The 12,462-nt window shown below is 38.4% G+C and overlaps 1 protein-coding gene across 4 annotated transcripts in view; it reads right to left on the bottom strand.

Annotated features, from left to right (window-relative positions):
- Positions 1-12,462, bottom strand: part of micu3a (mitochondrial calcium uptake family, member 3a) — a 36,440-nt gene that overhangs the window by 19,103 nt on the left and 4,875 nt on the right. For all 4 annotated transcript variants that reach the window (XM_042485827.1, XM_042485825.1, XM_042485823.1 and 1 more), the window contains exons 2-7: positions 10,225-10,372; positions 8,693-8,724; positions 7,315-7,393; positions 3,635-3,682; positions 1,730-1,812; positions 539-610 (exon numbers count right to left, since the gene is read on the bottom strand). In XM_042485827.1, the coding sequence (XP_042341761.1) occupies positions 539-610; positions 1,730-1,812; positions 3,635-3,682; positions 7,315-7,393; positions 8,693-8,724; positions 10,225-10,372 (462 nt within the window). The remainder of the gene's footprint in view (positions 1-538; positions 611-1,729; positions 1,813-3,634; positions 3,683-7,314; positions 7,394-8,692; positions 8,725-10,224; positions 10,373-12,462) is intronic.

A 12,462-nucleotide genomic window follows, 5' to 3' on the forward strand; every position in this document is an offset into this window, starting at 1 on the left:
AACTGTGTTGTTCCAAAAGAAAAAATACACAAATGTTGAAAAGGACAAATTCTGTGTGAGTGTATCCAATTTAACAGTACACAGTGATACCAAATCGTCAAAAACTGTTTCTATAAGGCCGCATGCACTTTTAACATGGTCACATGGAGGGTCTGACTAACTTGCTTAAATACAGATGACAATTAGCTTGGGTGATGATGTATCATTTTTAATGCATCCATATGACACAACATTCATTTTGCACCTTTAGTAACTAGGACGTGTTGTGTCATTCTACACTCATGGATGTATTAAAATGCCATTTTAAGAGGGAAGATACTTTACAATGTTTACTTTTTACTGTTATATGAACCTCCTTTGTCTTTCCAGTTCACCCCACTGATGATAGCAGCTTGACTGAAGTCCATGTCCCTAAGGACTTACAATTGATCGTCATTCCACTGTTTGCTTTGCTAAGGGTAATTACTGAAAGAATTTTACATCTTTACAAATGTACTTCCACAAACGTACCCTGCACCTACGTTACCAACTTTCTTACCAACTGTGCCGACTTTTCAGCATCGCCTCTCCTCCCTTTCTTTTCATTTTTCTTCCGGAAAATCTCCTGAAGCTGTAATGAGAGAAAGAATGAGAACCTCACTAACAACTCAAAGCCAGATTCAAAGCTCCGTTTGAAGCTTAAATGTTTAAATGTACAAACATTCATTGAGTTCACACTCTTTAATGCTCGTCAATGATGGGATTCAAGCACTGGCCTTTTGACAGCATGATCAAGAGAGTTTTGGTTTTCTAGTTTGGCTTTAGAAGGGACTACTGGTCACATAGATTAAAGGGTAAATCAATGCTCAAACACAATGGGCAGAAAACTGCAGCTGAATTAGTATTCATAGGTCTTCCTTATTTAGAGAGTAAGCGCTGATTGCTTTGTATTTTGCTTTCAATTTACTGGTCCAGGAAAACATCAGCTGTTTTATAGTTTTAACATTAAACAATTTTATATCTAAAATTTTAATCATCAATTTTAATTAATAATGAAAATGGTTACCTACATCACTAAACCAAGCACCGTAGGATCAACTACAGAGGAATATCTTCAGGAATATTTTAAGACTTGTGTTGACAAAGGTGCCATTGCTCATTTACTTAAAATAATATTATCTTAATTTGACTACATATTTGTCTGAATTCAAGACAGCTAAAAAATCGGAACCTATCGCCAAACCCTTAATATGGGAATGTTTTTTTTCCCCTGTCCCACACCTGCACGGTCCCACAGGATCTTCAACCATTACCACCCACACCCACTGATATATCATCTCTTTCCCAACAGCCTCCACAGGGACTCTGATCACTTCCTGCCCGAAGCAGCGTTTTCTATTTAAAATCTGTTGGTCTTAATCCACAGGGAAAGTGAGACACATGTAGCCCTTACAGATTTTTAATCTACAGAAATGGTAATACAGTTAGGCTACTCAGATGTTTTATATGCTGTCTTTAAAATAAGTAAACTATAAGTCAGCTTTAAATGTGACAAAAAGCAGCTTAAGGCAGTGAAGGATTAAGGTACACACAAACATGAATTCTACATCCCTGTTTCACATATTTAACATTTCACATTGATCTTCATATTTTTTAATATCCTGACCTTGTCCTTTTATGATGGGAGCTAAACATGATGTTAATAACATATGAATTCAGTCATTACATGGATTTTCTCTCAGACACTCACCACCAAGAACTCCCTCTTGTCAACCATCTGGTTGCCGTCCGCATCAAACATATTGAAAGCAATCTTAAAGCCAGCATGGGGCTCTAGAGAACAGAGAGGAGAGCACATAGGGTGAGTGTGTGTATGTGTGTTCGTGTTAAAGGCAATTCCAGAAATAGCATGGGAAGAAGTGGCATATAAGCTGGACACAAGGGAGATGGGTTGGGGGGATAAATCTATATAGTCTATGTTAACATTTGAAGTTTTCTATACCACTCTATCCATTTCTCAGAGATCAGGTATAGATGATCAGATAAAGCTTGCGCCACTGTTTGTCTTTATTCCAGAAATATGAGAACGCAAATGTTTGCTTCACATTAACAAAAAAAATACTAAAGACATTTTTGAACAAAGTAGAATAGTTTCTAATTTAGCTTTTGTTGAGTTTTCAGCTTGAGTAGGAAAGTTCAAGACATCATACATACTCTTTTAAGATAAAGGGCTGTACTGAATTTCTTTTATTTTTCATACTTCCCTTTTAAAAGCAAGCAGGAGAACAGTTTTTTAACTGCAGTGAAAATGTTGTTTTTTAAAGGTGAAATTACAGAAGTATGGATAGAAGCTGAATGTTTTGTGAGATACAAAACATGATGTGAATTTTACAAATAATTATATCTCTATTTTTTAAATAAATTTGGACTTAACAATATTTTGGATTTATTGGAAATGCTTTGATCTCACAAGTCGGAAGCAATCCAGCACGGGTCACCACTGGAATCTAATTCTGCTAATTTTATAATACAAACAAGCATGAGTGTAACCTCATCTTTATCTGCAGCCCTGCAGAAATACAGAGTTTCAACAGAATGAGGACACATGCAAAAGTAAAAGAAGCTGCACAGTATTTAAATGTTCGACTGCTGATTTAGAATTTTAATGTCAATGTTATGAACGGAGCTTTGAAGCTTCAAACTATTTCGTACAGCCCTGGTATTATTATTGAAACGCATGCAGGTACAAAGAGCTCATGACTAGTTAGAAACTGAATTTCAGTTATCAATAATAGTTCTTGAATTACTTGTCATAAATTATCTATTACTTTTCTTTATCTTCCCATCTGAATTTCAAATGAACATTGATTAAATTAAATCAAACGGCAACAGCACAAACCCTTTCCTGATTAATGTGGTCGTGATTAATGGCTCTGATGTGAACGCTCACTGAGCAACACCAGACACAAAACTCCTGTGACTTTCTCTAGGAGGAAGTGTCGCTGCAGATTTCATTTTATTCAGTTCAGAAAAGGGCAGAGACAACCAAACACTGTCAGTGAGCTGTCATTTGAGCATTTACAGGAGAAAAAAAAAGACTTAAATTCCTGATTCTGAAGGAAAGAAGAGTAGACATAAACAACAATTTAGTGTACAAGTTAGGTTTGGATTCACACAACTTTATTGGTCCCAGGATGGGCAATTAATTTGCAGTGTCCCAAGTCCATATAAACAACATTTAGTTAGTGAGTTTTTTTAGTTCATATACATGGCCTAGTAAAATAATACTGGGTTCTCAGACAGTAATGAGCTCAATAGTTGTTGTTTTGTTTTTTTAAAGGAATAAGTGTCACATTCCTGTCTATATTTAAGTTTTGAAAGGTAACAAGCAGAGGTATTTTTCTCTTCTTCTCGCTGTCTCTCTCACTCTCTGTCTTACCCCAAGGGGAAGGGGAAAACCACCAGATTTGTGTCATAATGGCCTCTCATTAAGTTCTGGGTGGGCCTGAGTATAGTTCATATCATATACCTCAGCTGACCCTGTCCCAAAATAAACACAGCGTACTGCTACAGCAAAGCAGGAGAAACATAAAATAAGAAAGTAGAAGATGAGATGAGGTAACGGAGGATGTGTAGAGAGACTAAATTGACTCACTTGTCAGGATGCAGAGCAGGAACAGGTACTCTGTGTATGAGATGATGCCTAGTAATGAGACCAAGACAGAGAGAGTTAAAGAGAAGGTCACATTCAGCACACACACACACACACACACACACACACACACACACACACACAATGTTTACAGATGTTCAAAGACCGCAGGCCTCATGACACACACACACACACACACGCGCACATAATCCTTCCTTTCATGAAGATAGCATCTTAAAATGTGTCTTCTGGAGCTGAGCTGCCACAGTCATTTGGCCACACACCGTTTATTTTCTACACCCCAAGTGTCCAATGTAAAGACACTGGCTGGTAGGTGTATGTGTGTGTGTATGTGTCTTTGTTTGGATAAGCAAGTGAAAAATGTTTTAGGAGGTGATCCTTTCTTGCCTCAGGCCCATTTAGGAATCTTTGTAGCCCCATCTCATCTCTCCCTCTCCCTGTTTCGCTTTCTGCCTGATCGTTCAGATAGTTCAGGGTGACTCGCTTGAGTGTTACGGGAGACTGCTTTCCCATGTGCATTTGTGTGTATGTGTGTGTAAGTGAACCTGACACCAGCTGAAACCAGTGTGAGCCTTGTGTTTTCCTGATGCCCGACTGCTTTGTGCAGAGGAGCTGGTTTGGAACTGAATTCTCTTTTCCCCGTGTAGCCTGAGCCATGCAAAGGGCAGGAAACACACTCTGAAACTACTCGGGTTTCTGAAATGCATTCGGCATGTTTACATTCACATACTTTCAGTGATATGCTGCTAAATAAAAAGGTGGGCACTGATCCAAGGTCATATATATAATAATAAGAAAAACTTTTTATGTCAATTATCAGTCTCAACTAAATTAAAGTTAGTTTCATAGGACTATGTATGTTATCTGCATATTATCTTCATATTTACTTACTTGTATTTATTTTTGCAATTTATTCATATTTGCAATGAGTTTGTACATTTCAAAATGTTGGCTTAGACTAACAATATGCTCATGACTTTGATGCACAATAAAATGCAATTCTATCTCTAATTACCTAAAAAGTTTTCTGCAGGAAATAATGATCACTCATAAAGATTCTTAGAATGGGAGCACTGTTTTATGATCATGGAAAGCAATTTAATCACTGCTACTTCACAGGTAAAATGCTTAAAGATCCATCAACACCACTGCCAAAACCATATCATTCCTTGTAACTAGGGCTGGTCAATATCTATATCATATCAACATCACAATATCAGACTACATATCGTCTTAAATTTTGGATATCGTAATTTTGTAAGTGTTGTCTCCCTGGTTTTACAGGCTGCATTACTGGGAAGTGAAGGAATTTTCTGAATTTACCAACATTCTAGCTCTTCTATTATTTGATTTACCCACTTTGTCATTATATCCACATTACTAATAATTATTGATAAAGAATCTCATAGTTTAAATATTTTGTGAAAGCACCAATAGTCTATATCGAGGTAAATGGTAAGAAAATATTGTGATATTTGATTCTGTCTATATGACCCAGACCTTATAATATAGAAGCATTATTGGAAAAACTGATCCCCCTGAGAATCAGCAGCACAGTGTCCTGCAGCTTTCAGCTGACTTTTGATTTGATTATCAGTCCTGACAACTCTTACCAACTCTCCACATACAGCAGATGTTCCTCGCTTGAAAATTCACTCAGGTTCACAGTGAACTACCTAGCTATGTGAAGTGCCACGAACAAGGAAAACAATAGCTGGTGAAGAGAATTAGGCATCAAGCAAGCAAAAAAGTCCCAGATATTTTTGTTGGTGTTGGTGGACCAAAAAAAAAGCTCAAATGCAAATACATTCTGGACTTGCTTTTTGTGAACACATTAACCGTAACTTGAAAAGATGATAGTAAGTTAGAGAAATAGGAAAGTCTAGTTTACTTGTATAAGCCATTAAAACAGATGGTGCCTCAATGGGCTTAACTGCCCATATCAATAATTGTTCCTGAGTAAAAGACTGTGCCAGATTACAGTGTAATACAAGGCCAACTAAAACTGACATATTGTAAAGCCAACCACACATACACGCATGCACACAAGCGCGCACACACACCCCCACACACACACATAGTGAGCAATGTTCAGGCAACACTATGCATTCCTTTGTCTGACACATAGCTCTGTCATTCTCAGAAATCCAAAGCCATCCCAAGGATTTTAACTGTCCTCGCACATCATGGCATGAAGAGGAGAGCATGTCCTAACATCAGTGCACACACTCTCTCTCTCTCTCTCTCACACACACACAGAGTCACACACCACAAGAAATACTTATATGGCATATTATTTACATCTACGACAGAGTTGTTAGAAAACTGGAAAATGTGTGAATGAACAAATGAGTGGCACAGAGGTAATAACAGTAAATAAGTATACTGCAGATAGAGAGGTATTGCTGAATTCTGATAGTGTGCGCTTGTGTGTGTGGTCTTGGCAATATGCCACCGGCAATTTGAAAAGACATGCACTGTATATAACTACAATCTCTTCCTCTTATCAAGTTAACATGAGGTATTAGGATAAGTTTACAGATTCTCTCTCTCTTCTCTTTTTCTTTCTGAACTTTTTCTTTCCTCCGTCTACTTTGTCTGTTTTTTTCTGTATGTATTTGTTTCTCTCCACTCTATGTACTTCTTAAATTCCTCTTCCTTCTCCTTTTACGTGTCTAATTTTCATTCTCTTACTCCTGTCTCTGTCCTTTTCCCTCTTCTCCCCTGCACCTTCTCATTCTCACCATCTCTTTTTTCTTTTAATTTCCTCTCATTTTTGTCTCTGCTTTTTCTGTCCTCATCACTCTGATTAAAAAAAATAGGATAAGGGAAATGCTCCTGGATACTGGTCCCTGAAGTGTAAACGTAACACACACTCACACTCACTCATAAGCCACAAGATGTAAAACATTAGCATGGTAGAGGAAGAGAGGGTATGTTATATTTAGCATCTCCCAGAGTGTGTGTGTGTGTGTGTGTGTGTGTGTGTGTGTGTGTGTGTGTGTGTAATTATCACTATGGGGGCTCACTCCCAGACTGTGTGATTCCTCTGTTACACTCTCCTGAAGCAAATGCTTTAATTAGGGGGAGCTTCTCTCCCTCTCTCTCTGTCTTTGGTGCTGTATAATTTGTTCTGTTCCCATATGCAATGAGGAGAGAAGAGGACAGGAGAAGAGAGGAGGTTTATTTTTAGTTTTTTCAGCAGGTTGTTTGGCTGTGAGGAAGGACAGCATGGCTCCAACCCCGGATTAGAGACACCTACAGTGACACATACACATACACACACACACACACACACACACAAGCTCACAAGCACTATTTAGTCACACATCGTCAGGTAAGACCTGGTCATCATACACACAGAAAAGTGTACTGAAAATCTGCAAAAATGCTGTAAAATGTATAAAACAGTTCCCCACTTACTCCTCATATCAACAGAAAATTACGCTGAACACGAGTCACAGTGAAATTGGTATATTGAGTATATCTATGAAGCAAATGAAACTGTAGTGGTTAAAGAGCTTCAAATCCTAATCCAACAACATTCACTGACCTTGTGATTATTTGACTACTCTGATAACAATTAATATGTGCTTTTTAAAGTGTGTGTGTGTGTGTGTGTGTGTGTGTGTGTGTGTGTGTGTGTGTGTACTCTTTCTGACCTCGTTCTCTCAGGTTGCGGAACAGTTTGGAGGATCCTCTCCATACTGGGGGAGTTTCTGTTAAAATCTTCTCCAGCTCCTGACACACACAAATACACAATTTACAAGTGAGTTGTACCATACAATTACAAATCTTTAACTTCATATATCAAACAATGAATTTTACATAACTGAAACAGAAAGAGAGGGTATCGTCTAATGGAAAGAGGGAAAGGATTCACAACAAAATGATCCATCTTGACATCTTCTTATTTATTCTGGTATTGTAATATTGCAAATGTTCTTTTTTTTGTAATCAAGTAAAAATGAAGGATTTGTTAACAGGTAAAATTGTATTGCAAATATATTAAGTTATATGTGGAGAGCCATTTTGTATTTCTTTTTTTGAAACTCATGAGCACTAAACCTCTACTGGTCGTGAATAGGAAAGCTGTGGAGTTTTTGACCACTAGTGGCACTATGGAGCAATGTTTGATTATCAGGTTTTAGTTTTGCTTGTATCTCGAGCTCTATTAGAATGACCACGGAGGTAAGACATCACACATCCCTGCCTACAGCAGAGCAGTAATGCCACTGTGTACTTTATGTATCCATGCTCTCCACTAAATGCACTGAACATGTTTCATGTGCCTCATTGTGTTATACCTTTAATAGAAACAGTAAATGGAACGTGCATGAAGTGTTTGTTCTACATGATGTGTTCAAGGACCGTCAGAAATGTGATGGTCCAATAATTAACTTTTTTAAAGTTTCTGCAGTTTCTGGCTGTGTTGTCATTTTTTTGGTGGGTCTGTGGGTTTTGAAGACATGTTTTTTTTAAAAAATAACCAAAACATTTTAAAAGATAAAAAAAAAACTGGCTGTGGTGTCATTTTTTTGGTGGGCCTGTGGGTTTTGAAGACATGTTTTCTTCAAAAATAAACAAAACATTTTAAAAGATAAAAAAAAAAAAACCTGCCAAAATTTCTTGGAAGAAAATATAAAATAATTCAATTTTTTTGACAAATAAAAATAAAATAAAAAAATAAGAAAAAAAGACTGTGAAAGTTTTTAAAAATCACCAAAAAAGTAAAGGAGAAAAAAAACTGCCAAAAGTTTGAAAAGAAAAAGAAATTTGGACCCAGTGGCTGGACCACTTGTTTCAGTTTTTGTGCCATGCAGCAACCATTTTGTGTTTTCTGCACCAACACAATTGAAAAGATATCAGACTTTGCATCCAGTATAACATGCAGTGTTTGAGCCACTTAAGGCTTCAATAATACTGTGCAATAATGCATTGATGCTACTCTTTAACAGTCCTTACAAAACCAGAATTTTAACTTTGCAGCAGATGTAACATGCAACAGCAGAAGACAGAAGCATTAAGAGTGTCTCCCACCTGTTTGGCCAGGGACCTCCAGGGCCTCTTGTCTGCCAGAGAACAAGACAAAAGAGGAGAGAAGAAGAAGGGAAAGAGGAGAAGAGAGTTTGGGTGGGCTTGGTCAGATAGCATCTGTATGATCTAGAAATGGGTCTTAATGTGCCGGGTACAGTCACAACACACACACACCAGCACACACAAACACACTCACTGTATATACACTGTCATCATCACAGGCCCATTTGTACCGTCTAAAGTGCCCTGTGCTTGTCTTTGTAGTATGTGGAATGTCCCCGTAAAAGCACATACTACTTTTGTTCTGTTTTATACAACAAAGTTCATCTAATTCAACTTCAAAGGGGGCATTAGAGGATGTCGGCTGCTGAGAGGGTATGTGCGGCTGTATCGTATGTCAGTGAGCCAGGGTAGATGTAAACACACACATACAGGTGCACAGTTTGCACGCAATACAATCACATGCCGGCTGAAGAAAAGAATGGTAGCTCTATTGGAAGGGTACTTAAAACAACCCCAACTTTTAACAGCATTTTTAAACCAGTAGTTGCCAAAATAAAAAAAAAAAAAAAAAAAGAAAAAGAAAAAGTTAAGTGTGTGGTTTATATATTTACTGGTTAAAAGAAAGGGTGAAGGCCAGCAACTGGAATGTGGACAGGTCAAGTGTGTGTGTGTGTGTGTGTGTGTGTGTGTGTGTGTGTGTGTGTGTGTGTGTGTGTGTGTGTGTGTGTGTGTATGTGTGTGTGTGTGTGTGAGTGTGTGTCTGACTAACATTAACCTCAGACTAAACAATAGCTGTAAAGCCATCTGCTTTGAGGCTGGCTGGCCAGGACTAATCTGTTACAACTGGCAGCAGGCTGACAGAAACAGCAAAGACATGTTGTAATCCAGTTCAGTGTTTTAAACTAAGTTTAAGTAAAAAATAAAAAATAAAAATGGGATCTATTGTACACCTGGCACTGACATCCATATCGTGACATCAATTTTAGATGAGAGAAAGCCAGTTACAAACTAAAAATACTTCAAATTTAGATGGCTATTGAAAGCACATCTAAATTTGACACATTATGCCAGGTTAAAATGGGACCTGGGTCATAAAAATAACTGAATAGCTACATCAAACTGAAATGTCTTGGATGCAAATAGAGAATGTAATTTTTCTAAAAGTAACAAGCCATTTTCTAACTTAAGTTTAAAGACACATTAGCCTAGGAATGCATGTTTTTTTACACAATACACAAACAGCAACAATGATGTACTTGAGGTTAGGGCTACAACTAATGATTGTTTTCATTGTTAAATTAATCTATCATTTATTTTCTTGATTCATCAATGTGTTGCTTGGTCTATAAAATGTCAGAAGATTGTGGCAAATGTCAATCAGTGTTCCCCAAAGACGACATTCTCAAATATCACGTTTTGTTCACAAGTTAGAAATATTCAGTTCACTGTAACAGAGGAGTAAAGAAACCAGAAAATATTCACATTTAAAAAGCTGGTATAAAATAATTTTTTTGTGAGTCAGTGAAACATACTTCTTGGTTCGCTCATGGTCACCGACTCGATGAAGTTCTGTGGAGTCATGTACAGCTGCCCTTCATACTCCACTGAGCTGAACATGCGGAAGCGATGCTCATGGGACGACATGTACACGTCTCCATCCTCAAAGTCAAATGATTGTGCCTGCAGACATAAAACCAAAATATTGTGACAATTATTGACTGTGTTGCCCTCTTGATTAGCAATGCTTTTTTTGAGGATATTTTTTTAATCAAAAGATCTTAAGGCGTTTGAAAAGAGATTACAAAATTACAAAACAAACAGAACAGTCACCAGCAGAGACAAAGCAATCCCAGTGGTGCAATATATATGAACAGCATATTTGGTGATGCAGGCTATAAAAAGGTGCATGTAAAAATGTACTTTCACTATTTAACATCAGATTTAAGTAACCCACTCTTATCCCCCTTTCCGCCAAATAAGCTCTTATTCTTGAACCAGTTCTGCTAAGGTTCTTGGAAACTTGCTGCTATCTAGCGAACCAGCCCGTATTTCCACCAGCCGTGCCTTTGTAAACAAGGATGCGTTATTAAGGAAGGGCATTGCTCAGTGCATAACCAACAAGTTCTCACTGCAAGACGTCTAGATATCCTCCTGTGTCTGCTGTTGACGCTCCAGGGTGCCGCAACCAACGCCAGGAAGTCAACAAAAGCACATGGTAAGGATTAGGTTACAAAGGCATGGGTGGTGGTTAGGTTTAGGCATCAGAAGCACATGGTTGGCTTTAGGAAAAAAACATCATGGTTTGGCTGTACATTCATGCAGGAAGCATGAAGCAAGGTCCAGGGTTAGTTAGACCCATCTACCACCCCTCTGTCCTGTACAGACTTTTAAGTTCCTTACATTACGTCGTCAACGGTAGAATTTTTACGTGATGCCATCCAGCAGCTAATCACGCAGCTACGACAGGATCTGTCTAGCTGCAACTGACACAACTGACGAAGCCAATTCCTGTATCATACTGCAACGACAGTTGCCATTCGGGTGACTGACAACATATCATAACACCACAAAAGGTGGCTTTTGGTGTCGTATCTTACGCTGACATCTTTGATTAAGCGTCATGATTTGATAACTTCATTATTAGAAGGGGCAGGCACAACCTAAGTAAACAGATTAAGCAAGATGGTGGACTGCATTGATTACCAGCAAACATTTGTTCTGTTATTAAAGATGTAGCATTTGTGAAGCATATCAAGCAAACTATTAAGAGACCACGGCATGCTCTTTTTTTGTCTGAGGGTTTCTTACTTGACCTCTCCATCCTCTTTTACCAACCTGTAGAAATTGATGTCGTCATGTTGCACATTCAAGATCAAGGAAAACTTATTTTGGTTTCAACTGAGAACCAACTTTTCAGGTTTTTAACCAATTTATTGTCAGTTGAAGTGATCTACACAGTTTAAAAGTAGGTGCGGCAGCCAGAACAGGAGTTGGTTCAATGTTGGTGGAAAAGGGGTGAGTGCTAAGTTTTAATGATTTTAAACTGTATGTGGCTTCCCTGTCTATGAAAAAAGAAACTCTCCGGTCTTTTACACAGACAGCAGAATCTAAACTGTAAGTGCTGCCTTTCTCCTTTTGAACCTCTATAATGAGGAGAGCCATCTACTCTTGGCATCAACTCTCTCCATTTAGCTCTCTGAGAATATAAACAGTCAGCACCTCTAGCGAAGTACAATAACAGGAGAACAGGGGCAGGCACACACACATACACACACAAATACTTTGTCACTACTTTCTACTTGATTAGCATCTCTCTTGCTCTGTGCGGAGCCAGGGCTTCAACTTGATTAGCTGCAGTGTAGGAGAGCTGCTACGCCAACAGATTGTGCTGCATGAAGCTGTGTAATTAGCAGATAGGTTTCCAAATTTAAACCTGTTTGGCCGCGGGGCCCAGCGCACTGAGGTTCCTGCTCTGCTCAGCTAACATGCTAATGAGCACACAGATTCATTCATAAAGCTTTGATGCTGCCTTCACCGAGGGGGATTTTGAAGGCATGAATAGGAGATGAGTGCTCGGCTTCATGGGAATGCACCGTAATCAAGTGTAAGAGCATCGACGCCCATGGCTTTGACTCTCACTAATGAATGAAGTTTGTAAAGTTCTGCAAAGGCAGCTAGGTTCACCTGCCATGCTGCACAACATGATGTGAAAAGCAGTGTAAGCTCCTTGGAAAAAAAATGTCACAAATTTGAAACGACAGTCAGGTTGG

This window comes from Plectropomus leopardus, chromosome 4 (genome assembly GCF_008729295.1).
Source record: "Plectropomus leopardus isolate mb chromosome 4, YSFRI_Pleo_2.0, whole genome shotgun sequence".
Lineage (NCBI taxonomy): Eukaryota > Metazoa > Chordata > Actinopteri > Perciformes > Serranidae > Plectropomus > Plectropomus leopardus.